The 24,551-nt window shown below is 46.4% G+C and overlaps 2 protein-coding genes across 2 annotated transcripts; both read right to left on the bottom strand.

Moving 5' to 3' along the window:
- LOC117398109 (uncharacterized protein C14orf93 homolog) lies at nt 1–18,588 on the bottom strand. Its single transcript, XM_059020578.1, is given in 9 exon segments — nt 1–1,314; nt 6,122–6,234; nt 6,888–6,991; nt 7,626–7,687; nt 8,979–9,562; nt 9,564–9,768; nt 13,164–13,469; nt 15,147–15,383; nt 18,408–18,588. Coding segments are annotated over 8 exon segments (1,998 nt in total). The 5' UTR covers nt 15,339–15,383; nt 18,408–18,588; the 3' UTR covers nt 1–882.
- Nucleotides 18,589–20,784: 2,196 nt separating this feature from the next.
- Nucleotides 20,785–24,333, bottom strand: LOC117398010 (NEDD8). Its single transcript, XM_059020577.1, has 4 exons — nt 24,082–24,333; nt 22,752–22,799; nt 22,278–22,360; nt 20,785–21,323 (listed from the first exon to the last, which is right to left on the bottom strand). Exons 1-4 carry the CDS (start codon nt 24,097–24,099, stop codon nt 21,230–21,232), a joined length of 243 nt encoding a protein of 80 aa, XP_058876560.1. The 5' UTR covers nt 24,100–24,333; the 3' UTR covers nt 20,785–21,229.
- Nucleotides 24,334–24,551: the final 218 nt, after the last annotated feature.

The raw sequence follows: 24,551 nt of genomic DNA, 5'->3' as shown, positions 1-24,551 counted from the left end.
TCATTTCAAAAGGCACTTTATTACACAGAGCTTCAGCACCGACTTCATAAATTAACAACTGAAAAGAAACAGACCTCAGCTTGTTATTTACAGAACGCTGGGGTGGAAAGATGGGCTAGGCTCTACTGCCCTCGTGTGGCACAACAAAGGTACTGGAATTCTTAGCTTTATTAACCCTTTGCAGTCCATTTATTAATCGCGCGTCAGGTCCAATTTATTTTCACACGCGCAGTTAATTTTAGACGCGCTGTTTAAAAGTATTTTTTCCACAGTCAAACGGGTTTAAAAGGCCCTGCATATCAACAAAGCACTCGCTAGGCATCTCCAGCCCCGCCCCACCCTTTCGCTCGCTATCGCTTTCACCTATGCCAAGAAATAAAATCATCTCCTGATCACTCGTTTTATCACCAAACTCCTCAATAATGTGATCCAAGTCATTATTTTATTATATAACATCTCAAAAAAGCTCTGCAAATGTCTGTGATATTCTCCGAGCGCTGATGCAGAAGCAGCCAGCTTGTTTCCTTATGACCGCCCCTATCTGATGCCATGGGCAAGTATGACTATTCATGAGATACGCCCTTTTTTTTTGGCTTGTCTCGGCTCCTGTCGCTCCCACTCGGCCATTGAATGGTTTTCTCGGCTTTTTCTGGAGAAAAAACGTCTAGAAACCCGTTTTCTGCGTCTTTTTGATGATGTCGGACAGGGTCTGTCATTGGACCGGATAGGAATAATTGCAATGCCAGACCAGGTCCGACATAGGACCGCAAAGGGTTAAATCTGGTTGTTCGCTCGTGTTTAATCGCTTATTGCGATTATTTTTAAGTGTTTTAGTAAAAATGTACTTCACGTACATTATCACTCGTCCTCACTTCTCTCCTCTCAGTCCTCTCCCTCTCTCTTCACCTCCGTCTCTTCACAGTACTGTCCGTTTTCTCCTATAATGATCATCCCGGGGCCCTGGTCGCGTCCCCCTGTCAGGGTCAGTCTGTCTGAGTAAATATCCCCCTCCCCTTCCCCTTCCCCCTCCCCCCCTCCCATCCCTTTCAGCCCCTCCCTGGAGGGCAGCCTGTCTGACTCTGGTCCGTATTTGCGTCGCTGCTTCAGGCCCGGTTTGGAGCTGCTGTTGATTCGTTGGATGAGTTCTGAGAGGCGGGGCGAGCGGAACCTTGGGGAGCGGGCCACCCACACGCCGGGCTCCGATTGGCTGTCCTCCTCGTCCGACATCAGCTCCTCGGTCACGCCCTCCTCCTCCCACAGCCTCCGGTCGGCGAGAGGGAACTGAGAGACAATCGAGGAGCGATAGGCAAAGAGCTGAGAGGAGAGGAGAGAGGGACAGGGTTAATAGAGGAGAGGAGAGAGGGACAGGGTTAATAGAGAGAGGAGAGAGGGACAGGGTTAATAGAGAGAGGAGAGAGGGACAGGGTTAATAGAGAGGAGAAGAGGAGAGGGACAGGGTTAATAGAGAGGAGAAGAGAGAGGGACATGGTTAATAGAGGAGAAGAGGAGAGGGACAGGATTAATAGAGAGAGGAGAGGAGAGAGGGACAGGGTTAATAGAGGAGAGGAGAGAGGGACAGGGTTAATAGAGGAGAGGAGAAGAGGAGAGGGACAGGGTTAATAGAGGAGAGGAGAGAGGGACAGGGTTAATAGAGGAGAGGAGAGAGGGACAGAGTTAATAGAGAGGAGAGAGGGACAGGGTTAATAAGAGGAGAGGAGAGAGGGACAGGGTTAATAAGAGGAGAGGAGAGAGGGACAGGGTTAATAGAGGAGAGGAGAGAGGGACAGGGTTAATAAGAGGAGAGGAGAGAGGGACAGGGTTAATAGGAGAGGAGAAGAGAGAGGGACATGGTTAATAGAGAAGAGGAGAGGGACAGGGTTAATAGAGGAGAAGAGGAGAGAGGGACAGGGTTAATAGAGGAGAGGAGAGAGGGACAGGGTTAATAGGAGAGGAGAAGAGAGAGGGACATGGTTAATAGAGAAGAGGAGAGGGACAGGGTTAATAGAGGAGAAGAGGAGAGAGGGACAGGGTTAATAGAGAGGAGAGAGGAGAGAGGGACAGGGTTAATAGAGAGAGGAGAAGAGAGAGGGACATGGTTAATAGAGAAGAGAGAGGGACATGGTTAATAGAGAAGAGGAGAGGGACAGGGTTAATAGAGGAGAAGAGGAGAGAGGGACAGGGTTAATAGAGAGGAGAGAGGAGAGAGGGACAGGGTTAATAGAGAGAGGAGAAGAGAGAGGGACAGGGTTAATAGAGAGAGGAGAGAGGGACAGGGTTAATAGAGAGGAGAAGAGAGAGGGACATGGTTAATAGAGAGAGGAGAAGAGGAGAGGGACAGGGTTAATAGAGAGGAGGAGAGAAGAGAGAGGGACAGGGTTAATAGAGAGAGGAGAAGAGGAGAGGGACAGGGTTAATAGAGAGAAGAGAGGAGAGAGGGACAGGGTTAATAGAGAGGAGAGGAGAGAGGGACAGGGTTAATAGAGAGAGGAGAAGAGAGAGGGACAGGGTTAACAGAGAGAGAAGAGAGAGGGACAGGGTTAATAGAGAGGAGAAGAGAGGAGAGGGACAGGGTTAATAGAGAGAGAAGAGAGAGGGACAGGGTTAATAGAGAGAGGAGAGGAGAGAGGGACAGGGTTAAAAGAGAGGAGAGGAGAGAGGGACAGGGTTAAAAGAGAGAGGAGAGGAGAGAGGGACAGGGTTAAAAGAGAGAGGAGAGGAGAGAGGGACAGGGTTAAAAGAGAGAGGAGAGGAGAGAGGGACAGGGTTAATAGAGAGAGGAGGAGAGAGGGACAGGGTTAAAAGAGGAGAGGAGAGAGGGACAGGGTTAATAGAGAGAGGAGGAGAGAGGGACAGGGTTAATAGAGAGAGGAGGAGAGGAGAGGGACAGGGTTAATAGAGAGAAGAGAGGAGAGAGGGACAGGGTTAATAGAGAGAGGAGAAGAGAGAGGGACAGGGTTAATAGAGAGAGAAGAGAGAGGGACAGGGTTAATAGAGAGAGGAGAAGAGAGGAGAGAGGGACAGGGTTAATAGAGAGAGGAGAGGAGAGAGGGACAGGGTTAATAGAGAGAGGAGGAGAGAGGGACAGGGTTAATAGAGAGGAGAGGAGAGAGGGACAGGGTTAAAAGAGAGAGGAGAGGAGAGAGGGACAGGGTTAATAGAGAGAGGAGAAGAGAGGAGAGAGGGACAGGGTTAATAGAGAGAGGAGGAGAGAGGGACAGGGTTAAAAGAGAGAGGAGAGGAGAGAGGGACAGGGTTAAAAGAGAGAGGAGAGGAGAGAGGGACAGGGTTAATAGAGAGAGGAGGAGAGAGGGACAGGGTTAAAAGAGAGGAGAGGAGAGAGGGACAGGGTTAATAGAGAGAGGAGAGGAGAGAGGGACAGGGTTAAAAGAGAGAGGAGAGGAGAGAGGGACAGGGTTAATAGAGAGAGGAGAGAGGGACAGGGTTAAAAGAGAGGAGAGGAGAGAGGGACAGGGTTAATAGAGAGAGGAGGAGAGAGGGACAGGGTTAATAGAGAGAGGAGGAGAGGAGAGGGACAGGGTTAATAGAGAGAAGAGAGGAGAGAGGGACAGGGTTAATAGAGAGAGGAGAAGAGAGAGGGACAGGGTTAATAGAGAGAGAAGAGAGAGGGACAGGGTTAATAGAGAGAGGAGAAGAGAGGAGAGAGGGACAGGGTTAATAGAGAGAGGAGAGGAGAGAGGGACAGGGTTAATAGAGAGAGGAGGAGAGAGGGACAGGGTTAATAGAGAGGAGAGGAGAGAGGTACAGGGTTAATAGAGAGAGGAGGAGAGAGGGACAGGGTTAATAGAGAGAGGAGGAGAGAGGGACAGGGTTAATAGAGAGAGGAGGAGAGAGGGACAGAGTTAATAGAGGAGAGGAGAGGAGAGAGGGACAGGGTTAATAGAGAGAGGAGAGGAGAGAGGGACAGGGTTAACAGAGGATAGGAGAGAGGGACAGGGTTAATAGAGAGAGGAGAGGAGAGGAGAGAGGGACAGGGTTAATAGAGGAGAGGAGAGGAGAGAGGGGCAGAGTTAATAGAGGAGAGGAGAGGAGAGAGGGACAGGGTTAATAGACGAGAGTTGAGAGGGGGAACTGAGAGATGAGCTGAGCAGTAAGTAAAGAGCAAAAAGGAAGCAGAGAGTGTGAATAAAGAGGAGAGGAAGAGAGGAGAGGGATGGAACACAGAGGAACAGACAGATACGGAAAACCAGTGGACAGACCGACAGCACTGCTGAGAGCTCTCACTAATTCAGCACGACTGACATCAACGTTCCCTTTCAAGTACGAAATGAAACCTCTACCTCATGGGTATTAACCCTTCGATACCGTCTAACCTGGATCGATATTCCAGAGCTGCACGCAGTGCCCGTGATCGCGCCCGCTCCCCGAGGGCATAAAAGAGACTGCAGTCACTCAAAACGTTGTCGTTTTTCCTTTCACCGAGAGAGATCTACAAACAGGTAAGCGACACGTAGTATTAAATCTGGTTGTTCACTCGTGTTTAATCGCTTATTGCGATTATTTTTAAGTGTTTTAGTAAAAATTGACTTCACGTACTGTGTATTCAGCCGTGTTCGAACGCCTCAGGCCGGCTGCTGGTATTCTCTCGTAAGCTGCTAGCTTGAAGGTTGAAGTGTGAAATAAAAATTGTGTTTTTTATTATAAAAAATGTTAAAATAGCATCGTCCTCGGCTCACCGCGCACCAGCGACCCCCTGTGGTCTGGCCGGGCGCCTGCGGGCTTGCCTGTAAGCTGCCCAGAGCTGCGTTGTCCTCCGACGCTGTAGCTCTGAGGCGGCTGCACGGTGAGTCTGCAGTGTGTAAAGAAGCGGGCGGCTGACGGCACACGCTTCGGAGGACAGCGTGGGTTCATCTTCACCCCTCCCGAGTCAGCGTGGGGGCGGCAGCGGTAGGCCAGGCTTTAAAAAAAAAATAAAAAATTGGGCCTTTCCAAATTGGGGCAAAAATATTATGCCGGATCTTCATCCTTGCGAGAGGGGTCTCCCCACAGAGGGTAGGGTAGCACGCTGAAGCTCTCTCGTGAGCTTTGTGCGTCCTCCTCCAAGCGAACATTAGAGAAACGAGCGTCACGCAGCTCTGCAGAGCGCTCTCTGTCCGTTCCACCTGGACAAGGCGTCCCCTCCTTCTTCAGCTCAGAAAGACAGCGTTGTGTCCTCTCACGAGAGCTCTGTGCCCAGGAAAAATGAGGGAGACCGTCACGTCGGAGCCCGGCTTCACAGTCCTTCTCATCTTCTCCTTCCCCCTCCTGAGGAGAGGAGGAGAAATAGATCGGAGAGCTCCGAGCAGGTGGATAAGCTCCGGGAGGCGGTCTCCCAGCAGGGCAGCATGTTAGCAGAGCTGTTGCAGGACCGCCCTGCCACTGCGATAGCTCTGGTATTGTTACCCATGAGGTAATGGTTACATTTCGTACTGGAAAGGGAATGTTATCATAACCCTGGTTCCCTGAAACAGAAATGTATCCATTAGCTTTCAAGGTCGCTGCGTCTTATTGCAGCAGTCTTGAGGGAAAAACGAAGACGTTTTGAGTCTCTTTTATGCCCTCGGGGAGCGGGCGCGATCACGGGCACTGCGTGCAGCTCTGGAATATCGATCCAGGTCAGACGGTATCGAAGGGTTAATACCCATCAGGTAGAGGTTTCATTTCTATTTCAGGGAACCAGGGTTATGATAATAACCTAACGGCTTCTGTACTGTAGGTAGAGAGACAGACTGACACACACACACACACACACACACACACAGAATCACTGACAGACTGACACACACACAGAATCACTGACAGACAGACAAACACACAGAATCACTGACAGACTGACACACACACAGAATCACTGCCAGACAGACTGACACACACACACAGAATCACTGACAGACTGACAGACACACACACACACTGACACACAGAATCACTGACACTCACACACACAGAATCACTGCCAGACTGATACACACACACACACACACACAGAATCAATGACAGACAGACACACACACAGAATCACTGACACTCACACACACAGAATCACTGCCAGACTGATACACACACACACACAGAATCACAGACAGACACACACACACACACACACGGAGGGGTGTTCTCTCACCCTGTATCGACGGCTCCTCAGTTTCTTCTCCTCGCGCTCCTTCAGGCTCTGGTACGGGTTCAGAGCATTACGGTATTCACGCCTCTTAGTCAGGAAATACGCCACGCACGGACCTGTCAAGAAACACGACTGTCACACGCACACAGACCTGTCAAGAAACACGACTGTCACGCGCACGGACCTGTCAAGAAACACGACTGTCACACGCACAGACCTGTCAAGAAACACGACTGTCACACGCACGGACCTGTCAAGAAACACGACTGTCACAAGCACAGACCTGTCAAGAAACACGACTGTCACACGCACGGACCTGTCAAGAAACACGACTGTCACACGCACGGACCTGTCAAGAAACACGACTGTCACACGCACAGACCTGTCAAGAAACACGACTGTCACACGCACACAGACCTGTCAAGAAACACAACTGTCACACGCACACAGACCTGTCAAGAAACACGACTGTCACACGCACTGACCTGTCAAGAAACACGACTGTCACACACACGGACCTGTCAAGAAACACGACTGTCACACGCACGGACCTGTCAAGAAACACGACTGTCACACGCACACAGACCTGTCAAGAAACACGACTGTCACACACACAGACCTGTCAAGAAACACGACTGTCACACACACACAGACCTGTCAAGAAACACGACTGTCACACGCACGGACCTGTCAAGAAACACGACTGTCACACGCACACAGACCTGTCAAGAAACACGACTGTCACACACGCATTAACATCACCCCTCACCTTTGAGCTCCTTGTCACTGTAGCGCTGGGGGCTGCAGTGAAGGGCAGCCCTCAGCTTCTCAACCAGGTACTTCACCACAGACATATTCCACGAGGAATGCAGGCTGGAGAGAGGAGAGAGTGAGGAGAGAGTGAGGAGAGGATAGAGGAGAGACAGTGAGGAGAGGAGAAGAGACACTGAGGAGAGGAGAGAGAGAGTGAGGAGAAGAGAGAGGAGAGACAGGAGAGGAGAGACAGTGAGGAGAGGAGAGAGGAGAGGAGACAGTGAGGAGAGGAGAGAGGAGAGACAGTGAGGAGAGGAGAGAGAGGAGAGGAGAGAGTGAGGACAGGAGAGGAGAGAGAAGAGAGACAGTGAGGAGAGGAGAGAAGAGACAGAGTGAGGAGAGGAGAAAGAGACAGTGAGGAGAGGAGCGAAGAGAGACAGTGAGGCGAGGAGGAGAGAGAGAAGAGAGACAGTGAGGCGAGGAGAGGAGAGAGAGAAGAGAGACAGTGAGGAAAGGAGAGGAGAAGAGAGACAGTGAGGAAAGGAGAGGAGAGACAGTGAGGAGAGGAGAGGAGAGAGACAAGAGAGACAGTGAGGAGAGAGACAGTTGAAGAGAGACAGGAGAGGAGAGAGTGAGGAGAGGAGAGTGAGGAGAGGAGAGAGGGGAGGAGGGAGGAGGAGGGTTTATTTTGATATTTTGGGCACAGGGAACACAGAAACCCTGGTTCAAGTGCACTCAGTGACCCCTGGCTGACCTCTCTGACCCGTTGAACCTCTTGTTGTTGGAGTCGTGGTTGTGAATGTCGTGCACCCATTTCTGAAGAGAGAGAGGAGAGGGAGAGGGGTTAGGGGCACCCATTTCTGAAGAGAGAGAGGAGAGGGGTTAGGGTTAGGGGCACCCATTTCTGAAGAGAGAGAGGAGAGGGAGAGGGGTTAGGGGCACCCATTTCTGAAGAGAGAGAGGAGAGGGGTTAGGGTTAGGGGCACCCATTTCTGAAGAGAGAGAGGAGAGGGAGAGGGGTTAGGGGCACCCATTTCTGAAGAGAGAGAGGAGAGGGAGAGGGGTTAGGGGCACCCATTTCTGAAGAGAGAGAGGAGAGGGGTTAGGGTTAGGGGCACCCATTTCTGAAGAGAGAGAGGAGAGGGAGAGGGGTTAGGGGCACCCATTTCTGAAGAGAGAGAGGAGAGGGGTTAGGGTTAGGGGCACCCATTTCTGAAGAGGCAAGAGAAGCACAGTGAGAACTGGGTAATACGAGAGAGACACAGAGAGAGAGAGAGACAGAGACACAGACACACAGAGAGAGACAGAGACAGACAACAGAGAAAGAGACAGAGACAGAAACACACAGACGCACAGAGAGACAGAGACACAAAGACAGACAGAGACACAGACAGACAGACAGACAGAGACACACACACACACAGACGCAAATGCACCAGCTGTTCTATACATCTATATGCTTCTCAAACTCCCGTCCTGGGGACCCCCTGTGTGCTGGTTTTCATTCCAGCTGAACTCTCACTTACTTAATTAAACCCTTAATTGAAATGATCATTTGCTTAATTAGACCTTGTTACTGGTTTTCAGCTCTTACACTGAATAACTCATGCTGAAGAATGGTACCCTGGAGATTAACTTAGTGGCAGGACCCACAAACATGCACACAGACACACTGCAGCTGTGGACAAAGGTTATCATCCTCACCCTCTACAGAATGAACTCCCTCAGCTTCATAGAGTCCAATGAAAGCTGCTGAATAATGTTCCCTTGTTAACATATTGAATTGCACACCCTCTATATAGAATGAACTCCCTCAGCTTCATAGAGTCCAATGAAAGCTGCTGAATAATGTTCCCTTGTTAACAGACAGACAGATAGATAAACAGATAGATATACAGTGTTTTCAATGAGTGCAGGTGATTGTAATGAAGCGAGCCCATCTAAATCACAGAGAGATTAGAGTGAGATTACAGAGAAATTAGAGATTGCAGAGATCAGAGAGATTACAGAGAGATTAGAGATTACAGAGAGATTAGAGATTGCAGAGAGATTAGAGATTGCAGAGAGATTACAGAGAGACTGCAGACAGATTATAGTTGAGACTCACAGAAAGCACCACGTCCCGTTTCCTTCTCTTCCTCCCAGCGGAGTGCTGGCCGGCTCCCAGTCCTCCCAGAGATCCCAGTCCAGGCGCCGTCCGCGGGGCCGCCCCCCTCCCAACCGCCGACACAACAGAGGGGGTCCCAGTGCCTCCCAGTGCAACAGAACAACTGGGACTCTTCCTGGCCGGTCCAGCCACCCCCACAGCGCCGGCAGCGTTAGCGTGGCCGGACTGGGGGCTCACACCGCGTCCTACGAGACGCCCCCTTCCGTCCAAGACGTACGAGGGGTGGGGGGGGTTTTTGGGGACTTCTTCTAGACCCCCCAGAACCCCCCCCGGCCTGGCCCTGAACTGGGCCGCTGTAGAAAGGCCAACGTTTGTGTTTCCGAGGCCAGCGTTGGCGCTGGTTTTCGTCACGCGGTGGCTGGCATGCGGACCCTGCCCAGCGTTCCTGCTCGCGTGGACGAGGAGGTTCGAGTTGGGGTTTACTTTGGGGATTAGCAGGGAGCGGTCCATGCTGGTCAGAGCGGTTTTGCTGGCCGTCCCGTTGAGATTGGGATTCGGAACGGTCCCACTGTTGCCGACGAGCAGGGCGTGGTTGTGCACACTGGTTTGTGAGCTGGTTACGTTGGTGTTCGGGGTTATGTTGGGGTGGCTGGACAGCACGCAGTGCTGGAAGGTGACCTGGGGGCTGGTGTGGGGGGGCGGGGGGGGGCGGAGGGAGGGTTTCAGGGTACATTTGGCACTGCAAGGGGGCAATTAGTAGCCTGTCCAATTGAAATTCTTCTTGGGCCATCTGTGGATGAAACAAAAAAATATATACATGGGTAATCGGGATAGGCAAATTTCTTCATTACAAGAGCCAATCAAATCACGTGAAAGTCACCAAAAGGCTCCTACATTCACATTATTCAGCAGCTTTCATTGGACTATGAAGCTGAGGGAGTTCATTCTATATAGAGGGTGTGCAATTCAATATGTTAACAAGGGAACATTATTCAGCAGCTTTCATTGGACTCTATGAAGCTGAGGGAGTTCATTCTATATAGAGGGTGTGCAATTCAATATGTTAACAAGGGAACATTATTCAGCAGCTTTCATTGGACTCTATGAAGTCAGAGTACTTTCATGCGATTTGATTGGCTCTGGTAATGCTGAAATTTGCATATGTATATATTACCCATAATTCCATAGCGACTGCCTTTTCTCACTAACTCTAAATAGCACAGTAGTGACGTCAATACACACACAAACACACACACACACACACAAACACACACACACAGACAGACACACACAGTTGTAGCGAGAAGTTTACATACCCCAATGGAAATTTATGATTTCTACAAATTTCTCAAAAACAAAAAATATATGAAAAATCTTTTGTAGTAAATGTTTTTCTTTTGTGGATGAGAAAAAAAAAAGTTAAAAGAAACAGATGTCTACAATTATTTATTTCAGCGATATTTTTTTTTTTGTTGCAAAACTCCAAAAATGCTGATTCAAAAGTACCCTCTGACGCTACGATCATCGAGTCAACAAGGTGCTAGAAATTTCAATATGATGATGCAGAACCTAATTCTAGAAAAGTCTAGAAAACGCTGGATTGTAGGTGAAAATTCTTAGAGAGAGTTTGAAAGGGTTAGGCATAGGGTGATTGCTGTCATTACCAATAAGGAAATATAGGAAAAGTCTCCGAGACGTACAACAACAAAAACACCATACCTACTGTCAAGCACAGAGATGGTAATATCCACCTATGGGGCTGTTTTTCCTCAAATGTAGTTCCAATACATGGTAAAATGGATTCCATAGCATACCAAAAGATATGGGGCAGCAGTGTGGAGTAGTGGTCAGGGCTCTGGACTCTTGACCGGAGGGTCGTGGGTTCAATCCCAGGTGGGGGGGGACACTGCTGCTGTACCCTTGAGCAAGGTACTTTACCTGGATTGCTCCAGTAAAAAAACACAACTGTATAAATGGGGAATTGTATGTAAACAATAATGTGATATCCTGTAACAATTGTAAGTTGCCCTGGATAAGGGCGTCTGCTAAGAAATTAATAATATTATTATTATTTATTATTATTATTACTTATTTCTTGGCAGACGCCCTTATCCAGGGCGACTTACAATTGTTACAAGATATCACATTATTTTTACATACAATTCCCCATTTATACAGTTGGGTTTTTACTGGAGCAATCTAGGTAAAGTACCTTGCTCAAGGGTACAGCAGCAGTGTCCCCCACCGGGGATTGAACCCATGACCTTCCGGTCAAGAGTCCAGAGCCCTAACCACTACTCCACACTGCTGCCCATATATATATAATAATAGAGGGGTTACAGGAAAATAATTCCATCCAGGGTTTCTGTGACATCATAAACTACGAGAGCGAAGGTGGAGTTTGTAAATTGTCACAGAAACCCGAGATGGAATTATTTTCCTGTAACTCACTAAAGAAGCCCGTCTGTTATTTTTTATAATCCACGGATACCCCTGTGAAGCTGATATTAGAGAAGACGAGGTTCAGCAGTACAGTTGGGTTTTTTTAACCCTTTCCGGTCCATTGTCGGACTGGGTCCGACATTGCAATTATTCCTCACAGGTCCTTTGTCGGACTGGGTCCGACATCATTATAGCAACGCAAAAAACGGGTGTCTAGTCGTTTTTTCTCCGGAAAAAGACGAGAAAACCATTCAATTGCCGAGTGGGAGCGACAGGAGCCGAGACAAGTCGAAAAAAAAAAAAAAAAGGCGTATCTCATGAATAGTCATACATGGTATCAGGTATCAGATAACGGGGCGGTCTGAAGTAAACAAGTTGGCTGACTGAATCAGCGCACAGAAAACACGGACATTTGCAGAGCTTTTTTGAGATGTTATAGTATTAAAATAATGACTTGGATCGCATTATTGAGGAGTTTGGTGATAAAACGAGTGATCCGGAGATGATTGATCGGTATGTACAACTATTATTATTATTATTATTTATTTCTTACATAGGTGAACGCTATAGCGAACGAAAGGGTGGGGCGGGGCTGGAGATGCCTAGTGAGTGCGTTGTTGATATGCAGGGCCATTTAAACCCGTTTGACTGTGGAAAAAAATACTTTTAAACAGCGCGTCTAAAATTAACTGCGCGTGTGAAAATTAATTAGACCTGACGCACCTGACGCGCGATTAATAAATGGACCGCAAAGGGTTAAACGTCGTGTTTCAGTGCTGTACACGCGTTCATGTGTGGTTATCCGTTACTGCTTCAGCTTCAGAATTCCCCGTTCCTCTCCAGTTTCTCGGAGATACGAATGTACCAGCTTGACATCATTTTTTTGTTGCTCATTAATGAACATTTCTGTGCTGTGGGTGTATGTCGAGTGATTGAAAACGAGACATTTTGTGTTTGAATTGGAAGTGACGGTCTCGAGGGGTCGAATGGGTCAAAGTTCAAGTATATTTTCCTCTAGAGGAATTATCACTTTTTTGACGTCACTGCTGTGGGATTATCCTTTTTTTTTTTTTTTTGAATGGCTCAGGATGCAAATACAGCCTTCATCCAATAGAAATCGCTCTTCCGTTTATCGGAATGCTGTCATTTCACTACGGCTGAAAGCAGGACAAAAAGCATCACATGATCAAAAACAAAACCCGAAACTAGACGCCCTGCTTATAAACAGTGGGGGGGGGCTCGCTGTAGTGCCTGCTATAAAAAGTGTTTCATCCGAAACATTTAAAAAGGTTAGGAAACTAATGCCCCTAAAATCAAATTATCTCCAGAACAGACAGACACACAGACAGACAGATTGGCAGACAGACACAGACAAAGACAGAGACAGACAGACACACAGAGTCAGACAGACAGGCAGACACACAGACAGAGACAGGCAGACACACACATAGACAGAGACAGACAAAGACAGAGACAGACAGACACACAGAGTCAGACAGACAGGCAGACACACAGACAGAGACAGGCAGACACACACACAGACAGAGACAGACAGACAGAGATAGAGACAGACAGATACACACACAGACAGAGACAGACAGTGACAGAGACAGACAGACAGATTGACAGACACACAAAGACAGACACAAAGACAGACACACAGACAGAGATAGACAGGCACACAGAGACAGACAGACAGACACACAGACAGAGACAGACAGAAACGCACACACGCAGACTCACACCCACGCTGCTTGCTCGCTGCTCAGTGGCCCCGGTTCCCCGGCCCCTTCCCGGAAAGCCCCGCCCACTTCTCCCCGATGACGACGTCATGGCCATCCTCCTGTCTGGCGGCGGTGACCTCACTTCCTGTTTCAGCCTCAGCTCCTCCTCCTGCTCCTGCTCAGCTGTCCCAGTGGGCAGTGTGCTGTCGGGTGACCCCTGCCCTCTGCTCAGGGCGGCCACGCTCCCTCTCAGTTCTGACAGGATCTGGTGGTTCTGCCGGGCCAGGGCAAGGGCGCTGTCCGCACTGGAGCAGGCCTGGTCTACCTGGAGAGCAACAGAATCATGAGAACCAGATTACTTAACACCTACCAGGAACACACCACAGCCTGTCGACTCTGACCCATACAGGGGGGGGTGAAACTCAGGTCCTGGGGGGCCGCAGTGCGTCTGAGCGCTCGAGTCAGAATGAAAAACCAGAACCCCCCCCACCCCGCTGATGCGCTGGACTCACCTGACCTCAGAACCACGTTGCTGGACCCTCAGCTGATGCGCTATCCTTGCACTTTGTCATTGTAGATATAACTTGTTATAAACTTGCTATCCTAGTTCATATTGTATTCTAGCAGTATTGTGATTTAGCCCTTGCTGTAAACTCCACTGTGTTTAAATATGAAGCTTGCATTGTAACCCTGCGCTGCCCTGCGACACCTGTGTGGGTCGCCTGGGATAAAGGAGTCTGCTAAATAAACACATAAACAAATAAATAAACAAATATATAATAATTGCAGACAGATGAACTGAAATGTATTATTATTATTATATTGTATATTAAAAAGGAACACAATATAAATTATTACAAAGAAACTATGAACCCAGTGATAATGCTGTCACTGCCAACGCCTATCTTACATATCAGGAAGCAAAAATGCTTATTAAAATCGCCAACTGATTGATGGTGTTCACTTTTAAACTTTTAAAACTTCAACGGAGTCTCGCTGGTCCAGCATTTAGAGAAAAAGGGGTCTTGATACCAGGAGGTTCAAATCCCGGCTCAGCCACTGACTCCCTGTGTGTGTGTGTGTGTGTGTGTGCGTGTGTGTGTGTGTGTGTGTGTGTGTGCGTGTGCGTGTGCGTGTGTGCATGACCCTGAGCAAGTCACTTCACCTCCTTGTGCTCCGTCCTTCGGATGAACAAACAAGCTCCTATTGGAAGTGACTCTACAGCAGCAGCAGCAGCAGCAGTTGATGATGATGCAGAGTTCACCCCCCTAGTCTCTGTAAGTCGCTCTGGATAAGATGACTAATTATTAATAATAATAATAAGAAGAAGAAGAAGAAGAAGAAGAAGAATGACAATGTATGGTCACTCACCACAGCCATTCCCCAGAGATTCTGTTCACAATGTCTGCTCTGGTGCACTGACAGTGTCAGGATTATCACCCCAGAGGACTTCCTGTAGTGATTTACAGGACAGATCTCAACCCCCCCAGTGCACCAGAGCGGACATTTTGAACAGAGCTTTGAAACAGACTTTGAAGCTGGATTTTAAAGATGGTCAGCGCTCCTTTAGACAGGCCAGTGATCATGTTAATAAAGCTAATAAGAGATAAGAGAATGGATTTTAAAGATGGTCAGCACTCCTTTAAAGGGAGGGGCCGGTGATCATGTTAATAAAGCGAATAAGAGGCGAGAGAATGGATTTTAAAGATGGTCAGCGCTCCTTTAAAGGGAGGGGCCGGTGATCATGTTAATAAAGCTAATAAGAGGCGAGAGAATGGATTTTAAAGATGGTCAGCGCTCCTTTAAAGGGAGGGGCCAGTGATCCTGTTAATAAAGCTAATAAGAGGTGAGAGAATGGATTTTAAAGATGGTCAGCGCTCCTTTAAAGGGAGGGGCCGGTGATCGTGTTAATAAAGCTAATAAGAGGTGACAGAATGGATTTTAAAGACCCTGTTTGTTTGAATGGTTTGATGGATTGTAACTAAGTCTTGGTCAGTCTTACCTTTTGATATATGAGATGCAGAAGTTCCTCTGTGCTGGACAGTGCCAGGCCACGCCCACTCACAGTAATGGGAGTGGCTGTTGCCGTGCCTCCCGTCTCCAAGGCGCTGGCACTCCCGCTGCTACTGGCTGCTGTTGCCACGCCCCCATTGACAGGGGGCGGGGTAAACAGAATGGTGGCGCTGAAAGACATTGGTCGCTAGCAGGGCGTCATGGCAACTTGTTAAATTTCTCAATTCTGTAAAAAATAAGGGAGAAAATTCAGACAGCCTCCCTCAGTTTCAATCTGCATAGTTTTCTATATTATACAGCAACACTAAACACGATTCAGACAGTCCCCCTGAGTTTCAATCTGTATAGTTTTCTATATTATACAGCAACACTAAACACGATTCAGACAGTCCCCCTGAGTTTCAATCTGCATAGTTTTCTATATTATACAGCAACACTAAACACGATTCAGACAGTCCCCCTGAGTTTCAATCTGCATAGTTTTATATATTATACAGCAACACTAAACACGATTCAGACAGTCCCCCTGAGTTTCAATCTGCATAGTTTTATATATTATACAGCAACACTAAACACGATTCAGACAGTCCCCCTGAGTTTCAATCTGCATAGTTTTATATATTATACAGCAACACTAAACACGATTCAGACAGTCCCCCTGAGTTTCAGTTAACAATATCAATGCATTGACCTAAATTGCTGGGAGCAGTCTGCGTCTGCATGGCTTGCATTAATAGGCATATTTCATTATTAATTTCAGCTAACACTGTTAAATATTTTAAAAGCACGACTTGTTTCTTTAGATGTGTTATTATGCACCTTGCCATCTCTAAAGATCAAAGACTTAAAAAAAACAATGGCATATCTATGCGAATACGCGACCTCTCAACAAGTAATATAATTATTCGCTGGATGGTTTTAGTTGCTGCTGAAGATTAGTTTAATTTTTTGTAGGGTGCTTCTTGTCTAAAAGTTCCCCACAATCAGTTAGCAGTTTTGACCCTGCATGCTTTTCTCATATAGAGATCAGTTTATGCATTACCAGACCTCTCCGTGCTTTACAATGCTTCCCTATGCTTTACCAGACCTCTCTGTGCTTTACAATGCTTCCCTATGCTTTACCAGACCTCTCTGTGCTTTACAATGCTTCCCTATGCTTTACCAGACCTCTCTGTGCTTTACAATGCTTCCCTATGCTTTACCAGACCTCTCTGTGCTTTACAATGCTTCCTTATGCTTTACCAGACCTCTCTGTGCTTTACAATGCTTCCCTATGCTTTACCAGACCTCTCTGTGCTTTACAATGCTTTCCTATGCTTTACCAGACCTCTCTGTGCTTTACAATGCTTCCCTATGCTTTACCACACCTCTCTGTGCTTTACAATGCTTCCCTGTGCTTTACCAGACCTCTCTGTGCTTTACAATGCTTCTCTATGCTTTACCACACCTCTCTGTGCTTTACAATGCTTCCCTATGCTTTACCACACCTCTCTGTGCTTTACAATGCTTCCCTATGCTTTACCAGACCTCTCTGTGCTTTACAATGCTTCCCTATGCTTTACCAGACCTCTCTGTGCTTTACAATGCTTCCCTATGCTTTACCAGACCTCTCTGTGCTTTACAATGCTTCTCTATGCTTTACCACACCTCTCTGTGCTTTACAATGCTTCTCTATGCTTTACCACACCTCTCTGTGCTTTACAATGCTTCTCTATGCTTTACCACACCTCTCTGTGCTTTACAATGCTTCTCTATGCTTTACCACACCTCTCTGTGCTTTACAATGCTTCCCTATGCTTTACCACACCTCTCTGTGCTTTACAATGCTTCCCTATGCTTTACCACACCTCTCTGTGCTTTACAATGCTTTCCTATGCTTTACCAGACCTCTCTGTGCTTTACAATGCTTCCCTATGCTTTACCACACCTCTCTGTGCTTTACAATGCTTCCCTGTGCTTTACCAGACCTCTCTGTGCTTTACAATGCTTCTCTATGCTTTACCACACCTCTCTGTGCTTTACAATGCTTCCCTATGCTTTACCACACCTCTCTGTGCTTTACAATGCTTCCCTATGCTTTACCACACCTCTCTGTGCTTTACAATGCTTCCCTATGCTTTACCAGACCTCTCTGTGCTTTACAATGCTTCCCTATGCTTTACCAGACCTCTCTGTGCTTTACAATGCTTCCCTATGCTTTACCAGACCTCTCTGTGCTTTACAATGCTTCCCTATGCTTTACCAGACCTCTCTGTGCTTTACAATGCTTCCCTATGCTTTACCAGACCTCTCTGTGCTTTACAATGCTTCCCTATGCTTTATTTCACCTTATTTACTTTGGTACACTTTATAAGGGCTTCTGTAAACACACGCGAATTCATGTTGCAGACCTACCAAATACTGATGCAATATTAGCATTTCTGAGGTCAAATGATTAGTTATTATTATTATTATTATTATTGAAATATATAAATGGATATCATCATAGTTGTTAAAACCTCCATAAAACGTCAAAACAAATTGATTTTAATTCACATGAAATTTGAGTCTCATAACATCAGATTAGATTTATAGTAAATCGAGTGACTTGACTTTTAGACGTTTTTTATTTTTAATCGACTAAAAACAGCAACACCAACATAAGCAATAGTTTTAAAAAAATAAATAAATAAACATTAATAAAAAACAACAAGAAGATATATACCCCGCTGATACTCTGTTTATGGACTAAAATTAATAATACCATAATTATGGCAAACAACTTTGTTAAAACCGTCTTTGTACAATTCCTTCGAGGGGGGGGGGGGGTACTATCGTACCAAACATATACACGCGCGCGCGCACACACGCAACACAGAAACTCGCGTGGTTTTAACACTAAAAAACACACACACACACAACGGCTGCCTCACGATGCACAGTTTCCTGAGGTAAATCAGGCAGTGGTTTTTATTACCCAACGCTGTGATTTGACGCTGAATCTCCGTCACGACAGATAGTACACAACAAACACATCACACGGAACGAGTACCTGGCAAAACTGTGTCACAAAAATAAACAAACAATATCTTTAGAGACCGACTGTGACCGATGTGTTACCATTTCTGAGGTAAATGTTGCACTTTTGAATAGGAATAACGGCTTAGTTGGTCGTTTAAAAGATTAAAAATGGTATATCTGACTTTTTTTTAAAACAAACTCGGTACACAGCGATTTGTATGTATGTATATATATATATATATATAAATACTTTCTGACGCTGCGTGTTCCCGCCGCCGCCTCGCTCTCTCTCTCTCGCTCTCTCACCTGCGCGTGTACACATTCCGAGGTACACAAAAGAGAGCGCGCGCTGTGTACACGTCGTCGGCGCCGTCACACGCTTTCGGTTACCCTCGCCTGATTGGACGAGAGCTCTTACGGGAGTGAGGGGGGTGGGACGGGGGGCGGGGTCGAGCGGTCGTTCGTCGAGATTCGTTAATACGAACGTATGTCATCTGCGCGTCACCGCGTCTGACATTGTCATTGGTTAATAGAGGAACACGCGAGACAAGAGTGCCTGTCCGTGTGCGTGTATCTGTGTCTGCGTGCGTGTGCGTGTCTGTGTGCGTGTGCGTGTGCCTGCGTGCGTGTGCGTGCCTGTTTGCGTGTGCGTGTATCTGTGTCTGCGTGCGTGTGCGTGTCTGTGTGCGTGTGCGTGTCTGTGTGCGTGTATCTGTGTCTGCGTGCGTGTGCGTGTATCTGTGTCTGCGTGCGTGTGCGTGCCTGTGTGCGTGTCCGTGTGCGTGTATCTGTGTCTGCGTGCGTGTGCGTGTGCGTGTGCGTGTGCGTGTGCGTGTGCGTGTGCGTGTGTTGTCAGTTGCTATAGAAGTGAGGATATTTTTTCAGGGTGCGCACAATAAATTGAGCAACAGAAGCAACCCCTTATGAAAATAACCTATAGGTTACCTATAGAATACTTCCATAGGATTTCTATAGAACTCTATAGGCTATTGTCTTGAACCTCTCGGTTTTTATAGAGAATTTGGACATTTGGCCGATAGGTCTATAGAAACCTAAAGGTTATTTTCGTAAGGGATACGACGACAGCTTGACCGTTCTCCTTAAAAAAAATAATAATAATAAAATAAAATCTATTTGTCAGAGAAATATCGTTTTAATTGCGTTTTAATTATGTGTAATCAAATAAAATACATTACAAGAATAACGTCTGCTAAGAAATAAATAAATAAATAAATAATAATAATAATAATATCATTGAATACATACTTTGGAAATAATTGCATACGGCACGTGTTCCTAATTTTCTGTCCAACCCATTGATCTATGCAGCGGTATATTCTGTATATTATTATTATTATTATTATTATTATTATTATTATTATTATTAACAGTGAATGGGAATTTAAACGTTAAAACTTTAGCGTTTCAGCCCCCTGCTTCAGAAATCTCGCCCGGAGTTGCATTGTGGGATGCTGGAGGACGGTTTTTCTGCAGCTGGCGAGCGCGAGTTTTCGATTGGGTTTGAAACATTCGTGTCGCTAATAATTTTTTATTATTATTATTTTTAAATGACCCACTTTTTTATTATTATTATTATTATTATTATATGTTAACTCCGACGTGGCCAAAACAAAACCGAGAGGTAAATTATTTACAACAGACGCGAGCTGTTCGCTTCGACTCCAGCAGAGGGCGCACGTAGTTCAGCCGGGAAAACAAAACACGTCTCGTTTTAATTTAAACACTACAAAATGTACAAATGCAGAATAGAAACAAAATCGTTACGTTTAATCATTTAAGAATCTTTCATTTTTCAGTCGTCACAATCTGAAGATGTCATGTCTGTTTCTAACCTGGGGCAGCAGTGTGGAGTAGTGGTCAGGGCTCTGGACTCTTGACCGGAGGGTCGTGGGTTCAATCCCAGGTGGGGGGACACTGCTGCTGTACCCTTGAGCAAGGTACTTTACCTAGATTGCTCCAGTAAAAACCCAACTGTATAAATGGGGAATTGTATGTAAAAATAATGTGTACAAAATAATGTAATTGTATGTAGCTGCCCTATACTTGTGTTACCATCGCCCCTCAGGTAATACAGAACCATTATTACCATTGCAGTGCCACTGTCTGTCTGCATTGCCATTGCAGATCATGTAGGGTATAGTCAGCACACTGTGGTCCCATTCTACCAGCCTCACCCCATTGCAGCTGCCCTATACTTGTGCTACCATCGCCCCTCAGTGTAATACAGAACCATTATTGCCATTGCAGTGCCACTGTCTGTCTGCATTGCCATTGAAGATCATGTAGGGTATAGTCAGCACACTGTGGTCCCATTCTACCAGCCTCACCCCATTGCAGCTGCCCTATACTTGTGCTACCGTCGCCCCTCAGTGTAATACAGAATCTACTGATGCTGTCTGATCTGTCAGATGCTGTACCCAGGGCAATGCTGGCGCGACCACACTGTATAACACTGATATAAAACCCTGCACAGAACTACAGCAGCTACCCAGCACAGTGGGGTCTATATGAAGCTGTAATCTAGTGCGCTGGCATTGCCCGCTGTGTGCTGGGCAGAGCCTCGCTGTGCTGTGCTGTACACTATATATCATTGATATAAAACCATGTTCTGTATAATAGAGGGATAAAATACTTTTTTTTCCCCCCCAATCTGTTTATTTTTGATAACATGAAATGCAAACATTTTCAAACCAAAAGAATAAAAACATTGGGATGTTTTTTTTAGTTTCCAAATTTTGGAGAAGAAACTCTTCCAATATCTCTCTCTCTCTCTCTCTCTCACATTACACAGAACAAACCCACAGGAAAAGAAACAGACTCTCTCTCCCTCTCTCTCTCTCTCTCTCTCTCTCACTTACACACACACACACACACACACAGAGAACACGCAGAGAACACGCAGAGAACACGCAGCGAGTCTCTGCAGTTCTTGTTAAAGGTGAATCTGGTACTGGAGTTGCGCATCATAGATATTCTACAGGGGGCGTGCTGTGGGGGGGGTGGGGGTGAGGTTCAGGGGAATGGTGCATGGTGGGATTGTGGAGGACTGGCTCATCGCCCCTCCCGTCCTCCCCTCAAAGCCAGGACCAGATGAAGCACCGACCCTCCTTGGATTTTGTAATCGGCAGCCGTCTTCTCATCGTTCCTGAGGACAGAGAAAGACAATCTCAGTCCAGGGGGAGTCCAGGGGGGTCCTGCAGGGTCCTCTGGCTTACAGCGCGACGCGTCCCCGCGTGTTGAAGCTATTTACTGTACTTACTGCATGTCCTTACTGGACTTTACTCATATAAGGAAATAGTTACTGTAAAGTAACTGCGCTTAGTCAAATTCTCTCTCATGGTCTTCTGTATGCTTCATTTTGCTCTTAATGTTCTTTCATATCTGCTCTTACCTGTAATATGATGTTTTGCAACGTGATATTTTATAATACGATACTTTTGTACAGCGATAACTTGCAACAACTCTGAGTCACCCTGGATAAGTGTGTCTGTTAAGAAATAAATAATAATAATAATAATAATAATAATAATAATAACTGTTTAAATAACTGATCTGCCATTTCTATTTTCATTGTTATCATCCTGACAACTTTTTACAGCTTCAAAGTCTGTTTCAAAGCTCTGTTCAAAATGTCCGCTCTGGTGCACTGGGGGGGTTGAGATCTGTCCTGTAAATCGCTACAGGAAGTCCTCTGGCTTTTCTGTTCCCTGCCACGTCACGGATCATTATCACCGTCTTGTGTGTTTGACAATGCGGGCGATAACCCTGACACTGTCAGAGCACCAGAGCAGACATTGTGAACAGAGCTTAGAAACAGACTTTAAAGCTGTAAGTTTAAAAAGATCAGAGTGAGACACACCCCACACTTCAGAAACACATTAGAAGCGATGGCAATACTTTAGGGTGGATATCAGACTCCCGCTGCACAGCAGTTTGATCCAGTCCTGGTTTCACTGTGAGTTTAATAATCAGACACACCTGAGCTTGTTAGCTAGACACACTGGGGGCTGATCAAGCTGGTAGTAAAACCTGGAATGGATCACACTGCTGTGGAACAGGAGTCTGATTCCCAGCCCTGCTCTCACTAAAGGAGACTCACATCTGTTTCCCGCTGTAGATGAGTCTCTGTTGCTGTGGGGGGATCCCCTCCTTCTCCTCCACTCTCTCCTTTATTCTCTCCACCTGAAATGATTCAAACAAACAGGGTCTTTAAAATCCATTCTCTCGCCTCTTATTAGCTTTATTAACAGGATCACCGACCCCTCCCTTTAAAGGAGCGCTGACCATCTTTAAAATCCATTCTCTCACCTCTTATTAGCTTTATTAACATGATCACCGGCCCCTCCCTTTAAAGGAGCGCTGACCATCTTTAAAATCCATTCACTCGCCTCTTATTAGCTTTATTAACATGATCACCGGCCCCTCCCTTTAAAGGAGCGCTGACCATCTTTAAAATCCATTCTCTCACCTCTTATTAGCTTTATTAACACGATCACCGGCCCCTCCCTTTAAAGGAGCGCTAAACGAAGGCTGCACAATTACTGGGCAGTATATCTTTATGAAACCAGTTTACCTTATCTGTGGGTTCAATATCGATTTCAATCTCCTTTCCAGTCAAGGTCTGTAAAAAAAAAACACAAAATTAATATAAAAACGATTAACTGCAACTAAAACAGGGGGAGAGGGGGGAGAAGAGAGGGGAGAGAAGAGAGGGGGGAGAAGAGAGGGGAGAGGGAGGAGAAGAGAGGGGAGAGGGAGGATAAGAGAGGGGAGAGGGGGAGAGGGGAGAGGGGGGAGAAGAGAGGGGAGAGGGAGGATAAGAGAGGGGAGAGGGGGAGAAAAGAGGGGAGAGAGGGGGAGAGGGGGGAGAGGGGAGAGAAGAGAGGGAGAGAAGAGAGGGGGAGAAGAGAGGGGGAGGAGGGGAGGGGGGAGGAGGGGAGGGGAGGGGGGAGAAGAGAGAGGAGAGGAGAGGGGGGAGTAGGGGAGGAGGGGAGATAGGGAAGTAGGGGAGAGGGGGAGAGGGAGAGAGTGGGGGGAGATTGGGGAGTGGGGGGGGGGATTGGGGAGTGGGGGGGGGGGATTGGGGAGTGGGGGGGAGTGGGGGGAGGGGGAGATGGGGGGAGGGAGATAGGGAAGTAGGGGAGGAGGGGAGAGAGGGGAGAGAGGTCTGTCCTACAAACAGTGCAAGAGAATGAAACCCCCTCTCAACGCGATCAGAGGGAGACACACCCCACACTTGGAGGTTACACTGACAGATTGAAATGTCATAACGCTTTGTATTTTTCCAAAAAAAATGTGACATGTCGAAATCTAACATGAATCGCTGTACTACTATTGTAGTTTCCGGTAGACGTCTGAGAGATACCATTTTGTAGTTTCTCAGATTGCATGATGCTAAATAAAATATCGAAATTATGCTCATATAGGGATTTTTTAAATTATGTCTGCGTTTTAAGATTCAATTCAATAATGGACGTTTCCACTAGAAGTCTTTCTCAGTGTCTTCAATTACACGCGTTTCCGTTATAAGTCTTTCTCAGGGTGTTAAATTCTCTTAATTAAACTGTTTGTATGAAGAAAAAAAATACTGGTTTCGCGTTGATTTGGGGTATATAGAGAAGTCTATTAATGTCTATCGGTATTTTTCAGTCGTTGCATTGTGAAATGCATTGCGCCAGTACAATGACGAGGAACAAATGTACGCACGGGGGTTTATGATAAGAAATAAACACTGTAGGTGATGTTTCAAAGCGTTATTATTTATAATAAAACATGACTAGAGGAGTTAGGATGCGTAATATGATGATACTGCGTTGAAATTAGCGGTGTGTTTCGGGCCCGCGTCAGATAACAGATATATTTAAACATATATATCTAGAATTTATTAATAATAACATACTCACCTTGACTTTAATCAGCATTTTCGATTCCCGTCTTTCTTTCGGTTAATCTGAGATAAACGGCGTGAAAACCCCTCGGTTTAAATCTTCAGTTCTGGTTTATTTAATATTATATTTTCGTTTCTTAGTCAATTCAGACGGGCTTCCGACGCGGTGCAACACAATGTATCGTCCCCTCGGAAACACGCACCGTTTAACCAGAAGGACTTTCTTTTTAATGAAACTGCGGACGTGTGTCAGCCATTTTAAGATCCCGCTTAAAACCGCTTGTCGTTTTTGTGAAAATCCGTCACTTGGCGAATTTTTAAAATTTTAGAACTCCTTGGTTATTATTTAAAAAAAAATATGCTTTTGGAGCTTTTTATACGGTCGTTTTTTTTAAAAGTTTTCTAACTGCCTAACACATAAAACTGCGCATTCTGGTTGTTGTAGTTTAAACTACCCGCCACTCTCTATAGATGGAAACGAAGACG

Source organism: Acipenser ruthenus, unplaced genomic scaffold, assembly GCF_902713425.1.
Source record: "Acipenser ruthenus unplaced genomic scaffold, fAciRut3.2 maternal haplotype, whole genome shotgun sequence".
NCBI classification, from domain to species: Eukaryota; Metazoa; Chordata; class Actinopteri; order Acipenseriformes; family Acipenseridae; genus Acipenser; species Acipenser ruthenus.
The sequence above is the reverse complement of the archived record's forward strand: the minus strand, read 5'-3'. Positions and strand labels throughout refer to the sequence as shown.

Bases quoted from the DNA above. Each gene is read 5' to 3' on its own strand.
- LOC117398010 (XM_059020577.1), bottom strand. The intron at 22,361-22,751 runs GTAAACTGGTTT...GAATCATTTCAG, and splicing joins ATATTGAACCCACAGATAAG to GTGGAGAGAATAAAGGAGAG. The intron at 21,324-22,277 runs GTGAGTCTCCTT...CTCTGTCCTCAG, and splicing joins ATCTACAGCGGGAAACAGAT to GAACGATGAGAAGACGGCTG.